This window comes from Gavia stellata, chromosome 2, assembly GCF_030936135.1.
Source record: "Gavia stellata isolate bGavSte3 chromosome 2, bGavSte3.hap2, whole genome shotgun sequence".
Lineage (NCBI taxonomy): Eukaryota > Metazoa > Chordata > Aves > Gaviiformes > Gaviidae > Gavia > Gavia stellata.
In genome coordinates this window covers 1,182,453-1,191,276 of record NC_082595.1, presented here as the reverse complement: position 1 = coordinate 1,191,276, position 8,824 = coordinate 1,182,453, and the positions used below count along the sequence as shown (strand labels likewise).

The window sequence follows — 8,824 nt, the reverse complement described above, 5'->3', positions numbered from 1 at the left end:
AAAAAGTTCAATATTGCAAGGCACTTCATGCCCAATTTTATAACTCCTGATTTTATATACATACATATGTCATACACGTGAATTATACTTTTCTTGTCATCACTGAGAAGTAAATAACATTCACTTACTATTGTTTCCACCTGTATTCTCTGGTATTTAACGGTAAAGCCCATATACAGTAACTGCCAGAAAGGGCAGTTTAAAATGTTTTACTGCGCTACATACACAGATACGCAACAACGGCGCTGCAAGTGCTGTTGACCTCCAAGAGCTTTTCTTTAGATTTTGTTAGAATAAATAGTTCAAAATATTCCCACAACAGGCTACCCTGCAGAGCTGGTCTTTCAGACAATCCTGAACCAACAGTTATAGTCCTGCCCCTGAATCAAGGTGCGCACAAGCCTGCCTGCCAACGCAGCAGTAGAATAAAGGTACTCGGAAAATGTGGCAATCTCAGTCCGCCCCAAATGGTACCAACCTCACAAGCCCTGCCTTCAGCAAAGGGAGAGTTTCTTTGGAACACTTTATTTCTTGAGATGGTTTATAAGCAGAATTCAAATTCTAATGCCCTGGGACAAAAACTAAATTAAGCATAATCCAGCTTATGAATTACAGCAAAAAAACATTCTGGACAACATCAGGTTTTACTACATGTAATGGCTTTATGAAATGTATAAATGTTACTGTTCTATAAAATACATTTTTCATTCCAAAATGCAAATGATAATTCATCTTTATTCAGGACTTTCCTTTTCAGTGTTTTAAACTTACTTTTAAAAGAAAGACACAGGATTGCCAAATTAAAGATTTATTATAGTGTTTTTATTAACAAACTTTCACTGGAAAGTTCTGGGCGCATTAACATAGGAGGCACATTGGCTTCGATGTTTGGCATTTGACAGTCAACAGAATTGCACTTCACTGTGATAGCCTTGCTACAACAGCGTGAATTTTCACGGCAACCCTCGTAGCGAGCCTCTCTCACTGACCTATTCAGCAGATGTTTTTTATCATTTTGGTCAGCCTTCAAAACCTGGTCATTCTGCAAAGAACGCTGATCTGTCTTGCTCTCAGCTTTCCTTTTTTGCTTTGACAGAGAGGCTTTCTTGCTTTCAACCCCGTTCGCTTCTGTACCACCCTTTTCATCACACTTGTCTGTCTGCTGACAGAATGCCTTTTGGTTATTTGATACACTGTTCTCACATTCAGAGCAACGCACTATTAGAGGTCCTGCGTTTCGGCAGAGAAACTGCGAGGAGCTCATCACCTTTGGAGCAGTTCTTACATTTTCCTCTGGGTTTTGATGAGCATGTGAATCTGTCCTATTTATTCTTTGATGTGCCTGAAACTGTTGCATGGATTGGAGGAAAAAATTTTTAGGCAGAGAGTTCTGCGTCATCGTTCTTTTGAGCCTTCCTTGAAGGCAACTGCAGTGGAGGACATGCTGGACTGGGTGCACGTAACCTTCAGCAGCTTGCTGTAAAGCATTTATAGGAGGTACAGAGCTTTGGATCTGTACAGTTCCCGGTGAAGAACAACACTGGTAACAGAAGGTGTCACTTAACTGTTGACATGAATGCGGACTCCACTTCACTGCCACTTGCTTATATGCATCAGGACAGCTACACTGCCTGCTCTGAGAGAAAATTGGGCATATGGTGTGTTGGTCAATAGATGTCTGTAGCATAGCTGAACTAGCAACATTTTTTATGCCTTTACTCACTTCACTATTATAGGCTGAATGCATAGGCATACATGTGTTTTGGGGCCTGCTGCTGAAGAGCTCTGAGCAGATATGAGTTTCTTCATAAGTCACTTTCTCTGCAGGGTTACAGATAGCGGTTTGTGACGCCAGAGGCTCGAGCTCATAGTGCTCATGCTCCATTTCTGATTTTTGACTTCTGGAGTCCAGCTGATATTTGCTCACAGGATGTGATTTATTTTGACCTCTGCCTCCTTGGGCTCCTGAAAAGGTCTGAGAGAAGGCATTACACCGCAATTTTTTTGGTAGTGGGATCTGGCCACAAGTGCCCTGGGGTCCAAGGCATCGGCACATGCACTGGAAGAAGAACGTTGCAAAAGCCCAACTAATGCACATTATAAGCATCATAAAAGTGCCAAGCTGTGTGTACGCCAACACTGTAGAGGGCATCATCATTGCTCCAGCTACAAATGTAGTCAATGCAGCCATTGCAATAGCAGAACCCATACGGCTTAAAGAAAAAATGACTTTTCCCTCTCGGTCAGGGTCAGGGGCTAAGCGATAAGCCACTCCATAATGAACAGCAAAGTCTACAGATAAGCCAACAGCCACCGAAATAGTGACAGATTCTAACACATTTAGCTCCCATCCAAGAAGAACCAGAGAACCTACAGTGACAAAAATAGTTCCAGCTATTGAAACTATTGCATAAAGGCTTATAATTATATTCCAAGTTGTAAGAAGCATTACACTAAATGCAACAGCAACTGAAAGACCCATGGCAATCAGAGTACCATCAGACAGACTGTCCTGAAGATCATAAAATTCGAGGTTACTCACAAACCAACCATTGCTAAGACCTTCAGGAGCAGAACTAAGCTCACTTGAAATCCATGAGTCCACCTCCTTGTAGAACTGATGCATTTTCTCATAAGCCAGTGTGAAGAGGTAGGTGCTTTGGAACTCCAACACCACTGCCCTGATAGTGTCGTTTAGGTCAAAGCGAGGCCCTGGGGTTTTACTATCTAAATGGTACCCTGTGCTTCTTTCTAGCTCCATTATAGCCCTCTTGATACATAACTCAAAAACTTCTTGTTTGTATGGAAAGCTCCAGTGACTGCAGCAGGGGTAAAGAGATGGCTCATCGCAGTCTTGATTTTCCATCCACTGCTTAAATGTTTCAATGAAGCAGCTTGTGAAATCTTGTTCTTCAGTCTGATAATAAAATGTTTGATTTCTTAACTTCTGACAGAAACGTAAAATCCAAACCTGTGAAGCTGGGCTAGCGATATTAAAACTGCTATCTAGCTGCAGCTTTCCTTTACTTTTAGGGTTTAAAGGGTCACCATTATCCTCAGGTGTGACACCCCAGATTACTGTAATTGGCATGTGGAGCTCTTCTCCATGGTGGACACGTTCAAACATAAAAAGCTTTTTGTATTCCGCATCGTATCGTTCAAATGGGTGTGAAGACCTAAATACCTGAAACTCAGAGAGCTCCAGTGATGGCAATTTCATCTTTGGATTTACACACACGATATACGCTCCACCAATTGTTAAGGCAAGGAACCAAAAAAGCCAAATGTAGCGAAATTTGATAACAATGCATGGCAAAACTTTTTCAAAAAATATCCTGGATGCTTCTGAGACTGCAAAAATAATCTTGTGGAACATTTGGCACAACACTGTCCAGCAGTTTTTGTTGTTGTATACCCTCTGCTGAGGTTTCTTAAAGCAACTGAAAATATTGAGAAGATATCGTTCATGTAATACAACTACAGCAGGTAGCCATGTCACCATCAAAACATAATTCACCAAAATGGCAGTACCGGCATAAACACCAAAACACCTGATTGCTGTGATATTGCTAACATAATTAGCATAGAAGGCAGCAGCGGTAGTAAAACTCGTGACAAACATGGAAAGAGCAGCGTGCTGCAACGTGACGCTCACTGTCTCAGAGGTTCCAGCATGAGGTTTATCAAATTTTGTGTAGTTCCAAACGTCACATAAGACAAAAGCATCATCTGCTCCAATCCCAACAAGAATAATCAATGCAGTGAGATTCATAAATGGAAAGAATTCAAAATTAAATACTACCCGATAAAGAAAATAAGAAATAATCAAGGAACTAATTATTGCAAACATAGTCATCAGCGTAATAAACATGGACTTCGTGTATACACACATAACTAATAAAACAATTACAATGGCTATGGCAGGATACACAGTATCCATCAACAGGTAATCTTGAAACAATCTATGTTTTATTCCAAACTCAATCCCTGTGACGGTTGTTACACCATCAGAAGCATTCCAGTTCTCAAAGTTATCTAGGTAAATACTCATCATGCTTTCCCCTTTCTCAGTCGGAGAGAAGAGCATGCTGTATTTTAAAGCTGGTAAGACATAGTCAGCTGTCTTTGGGCTTAGAAAATCCTTGTCCACTAGATAGTGAAGGATCTGGTAAACAGCGTTGTACTTGGTACATTTGCGAGGCACGTTTGTACACTTGAGTTGGTCCTTCCTTTTGGCATTCATATCCCAGCAGTCCGGCCCCAGGGTTCCATTGTAGTAGTATTTGGCACATGTGCGAAGCAGCTTTAGGGTGTGAGAGACATCCCGTTCTACAATTTTTTGACATGATGACCTGTTGTTTAGAATAGCAATATAGTTGCCCAGTGTCCAGCTGGGACAGCACGAAGCAGCAGTGGCTCTCTGGCAGAGATCGCCAAACTGGGAATGGGATCTGATCTGTGTAAAGACAGGCAGGGCAAAAAATACAGTTTCAAGTAATAGTCTGAATTATTAGAAACATTCACTCGCAAAGAAAAATCCCAAAGTAATGAAAGTTCAGCTTACTGTCCTTTTGTGTTAACATTCTAAATTCTTATTTCCACACACAGTGTTTTTGATCAGTGTCCTCTTACAAGCAGCAGACTAAACCAGCAGTAACTCTGTATAATGACTTATCACAGCTGCATAAAATTGGCAGAAGCATTAAGAATATTGTAATTCTATTGTCTGAAGATGCACTGAGGTGTTTTTTTTTCCCCAGACTGAGGACTGTTAACTCTCTTCTATTATCTCATGCTATACTCCTGAAAATAAACAATCAGACATACATCAATCAAGTTTCATTCTGCTTGGAATCAACATACTGAAGTTCCTAGCAGAAGCAGGGACTTAGCGTCTAGAAAGAAATGATGTGGCAGCTTTACGACAACTTCCATCATCTGACCTCTCTTCTACAACCCTCACTTTATGAGTCTTTTTTAGCTCCTGTACAGCTGACAGACATTTCCCCCAACCAGGTCAGCCTGGTACCCATGCACCGCGTGTCCCTAAGTCACGCAGGATTTCCAAAGCACAAGCACAAAATAATTCCGCTGTGGCGTGAAGCGCTCCAAAATAAGCCCTGCTGCACAGAGACAACAGTCATGCCTCTGAATGCTGCACCCACCATGGCACGAAGTCCCAAGAGTTGATTTAGGAGTGGAGGAAGATGCAGCAGTAGCAAGGTCAGAGAAGTCACGAGGACAAGCAGACACCAATGGCAAGTGCAGACAGGGCACGGTGCCGGGTCATGGGGAGGACTGCTGTTGGCAGGTCAAGTGACTGCCCAAAGCCTAGGAACTCCTACCAGAGCTTTATAAAAATGATAGTAATTAACATCTTGGTTAAGGACTCTCCTTAGCTAAATGACAGTTAAATCCCTTATGTGGATACGCTTCAAGAATGTTCCAGATTTAGTTGAAGCCAGTAAGAGCAGGACTTAGCTAAATAACCGTAAGGCACTTCTAGGCAAAATTGAAAGTGTCTATAAAATAGAACTGAAACTCTTAAGTAACAAGGTTAGATCAGGGAAAATTTCTCAAGTTGGGAAAACTCGATAGGGCATAGGGAATATCAGTCTTAAAAGTCAGAACTTCTGGCTTGTTACACGTGACAAAATAGAATTAATCCTTCAAATAGTTAGATATATGTAAAATTTCAGTCTTAAATCAAGTTACATTGAATGAACACGTATTAATACAGTCATATTAATAAAGCCATGTGCTTAAGAGTTTACAGATTTGGGCCCTGAAACCATTATCCATGTATGTTTTAAATTTAGGTAATCTGAAATATACCACTTGTTTGTTTATTTTTTTAGCAAAATTGAACAGGTTTATTATTGGCAATCCTTTATAATGTAGACAAAAAACCTGCACTTGGGGATTCTCATGGCAGTTATAAAAGCTTTAATATGGACTTAATTTTGTCAACCAGTTTCTGAACAATAACAAAGTGGCATTCCAAAAAACAGGATAATTCACATTTTATTGTTTCCAGATAAAAACACTCACACATGCAAACTCAGGAAGAACTGAACAACCTACTAAATAAAAGGAAGCACTGGAATAGCATATCTGTATTTTTCATGGCACATCTCCAGGTTAATCCTACAAGGATATAATAGGCAAATTGTGAGGAAAGGATTGTATTGTCTTCTCTATGTATTCAAGTTCAAAATGGGACAATGAGGTTTATATGCTGTTCTTCAACACTTGCTGCAGGCCATAAACATTCACTGGTAAAGTAACTGTTGCCAAAGATAAAGTAACATGAGCTGGCAGCTGGAAATTAGAAATTAAAATACAAAATTTAGCTCCAGATAGCTCATTAAAATATGTAAAATATTAATATATTTTAGCACTGAGCTTTGTTGGTGATCCAAAGGAATTGAAAAGGCCATTTTGCTGTTGCCAGACTTGGTCTGCCACTGGCAACATTTTCATTTATTTTGGAACAAGTAAGGAAACTAAGCTGTGCAACCTGTGCACATGCTGTATCTGTGGGCAGATCTGCCCAAATGGATCTATGCAGTGACAGAGAATCACAAATACATGGTTTTCGGGAGGCAGTCTGAGGAGATCATTTACAGTCTTTGAAGTTTATAAAATAACTGTTTACAGTTTATAGGGAAAACATTCTGCAATTAACAGGTGAAAAAAAGGGCTCTTCTTATCCAAATAGTAAAAATTTAGAACACTTCCTATAGCTATTTTGTATATAAAGTTTCCATGAAGATTATAGGACTACCATATGCTGAGCAGCTGCAGGATGGAGCCCCTAAGTGTCAGTAAAACATATAGTTAAAGTAGTTACAAGCAGATGGGAATACAATTAACACATAGGGGATATGTTGTTAGTTCATGCTAAAGCAAATACGAGTTGGTGCTGAAATCCTGCTTATTATCAGAAAAATACATAAATTCTAAGGTTTGCATTTCCAGAAAATAGTGCCTGATTTTCCTGGTTTTGAATACAGAGAGTTTTGCCACTTATTTCAACAGAGCCATGGCCCTAAACAAGCACGAATTCAACAATAAAAATAACTACAGCCAGAAACAGAGTCTGTAAGACCAGAAGGTCACTGAAGTCATCAATTTCTTCTGATAGCTGCAGTGCAAGTCAGCACCCTCTCTAGGGACTGGCTGCTAGCACAACTTAGCATTCAGAGTTGAAGTTGAGTTCTAAAAGTGTCAGAAGTGCTTAGAAATTGTTAGAAAGTGTTAAAATCATTTAAACATGTTATTTGTAAGTAACAAGCATTTTTAAAAAATTTAATGAAAAAAGCTTCAGCCCTTTCTGAGCCCTGAATATCTAATTTTTATTATAAATTTACATACACAGACCAGCAATAATTGCAAAACCTAACCATACCAATTTATTTTGTCTAACTAGCCAAGAATCAATGCTGCTATCACGATGCACTGTCATTCTGCTCAGCTGAGATGTTCGATTACTATATTCTTAAGTAAATACCTAAATTACAAAAAAGATCCATAGAAACATTATCTGCAACAATATTCTCTATAAATATCTACACAACTGTGGGTGTAGCTGAAATAGCCATCATTTAATTTTCTGAAGTGTCCTTATTTCAAAGGAAGAGCTATTTTTATGGATACAAGATGTGTGGTGCTTGTGTTTTTGAAGTATAGTAGTTTCATCCTTCCGTCAGAAAGTAAAGCAGTATTTGAAATAATACATTATTTTCAAAGTGTGCATATAGGGAGGAAAAAAAAGAAAAATTCCTCAGGAGTAATGCAACCATTACAAAGATTATTTTTCAGAGGTAATTAACTGCTTTATTCTGTTATACAATTTTTTTTTTATTCAGCCTGCATTGCTTTGCAATGATCTACACTACCTAGGATTTACCTCCATCAGCTGTCTCTGTGACTAAACTTCTACAGTTAAACGCACAGATTAGCATCTCCTCCCTAACTCTCAGTTTTTATCCTTGTAAAAGGTTATTCTCCACTGATTGGACTGGCGATATGATTACTCCCTAGCTGCATTCATCCAAACCTCAGCTGGGTTAGTTTAAATACTGTACTTTGCTCACCTGGCTCATTCTGATTGAAAGAGATAAAGGGTAATGACATGAGCCATCCTGTCGGTGCAATAATCTCTGATGGGGAAATAAGGAACGTTTCACGAGCATGCGAGGACAAAACCCACTTACACCAACAGAGGCCAACCCGGACAAAATGCCTGTCAGCAGACTACCAAGGGAGATTCATTACACAATGCTTCACTACAGCTCAACATTTTAAGCAAGCAAATGCCAGCTGTTAGGGAAAACAGTTTGGGAATTCGCTAAATTAATACAGTTGTATAAAAGGCAATGATAAACAAATCTCATAATGAAAATATTCTTCATGAAATAAATGCAGTATAATATGAAGCTAATTGTTCATGATTATTTTTCTTTTGGAGGAGAAAAAATTGGAAATAAATGGATCATTATTAATAGAAGAAAAACATATTGCTTTATTTCCATACAAAGTCACTAGTACACAAAAAATTATGGTTACTCAGCAGTTCAAAGGCGTTCACTCCAGTGAGTGACAAGCTTATATTTTACAAATGTGCCATCTGAATGCTTATTTTATTTTAGCCTTTGTCAGTTAACTTCTATCAGTTGAAACGGGACATTAATTTCAATCAGAGTGCTAAACTATCTTCTAACACATGTAAAATGTATGTATGGCAGCCTCTGAATCTGGCTAGTGCAACAGTTTTTTTGACTATGCAATGTACTGAGTTACAAGGAAAGCCCCAAAAAAT

At 39.0% G+C, this 8,824-nt stretch overlaps 1 protein-coding gene across 1 annotated transcript in view; it reads right to left on the bottom strand.

Moving 5' to 3' along the window:
- Positions 1 to 811: 811 nt before the first annotated feature.
- DISP1 (dispatched RND transporter family member 1) overlaps positions 812 to 8,824 on the bottom strand; it is a 34,880-nt gene continuing 26,867 nt past the window's right edge. Inside the window, exon 7 of the mRNA XM_009821514.2 lies at positions 812 to 4,456. Within this exon, the coding sequence (XP_009819816.2) occupies positions 812 to 4,456 (3,645 nt within the window). The remainder of the gene's footprint in view (positions 4,457 to 8,824) is intronic.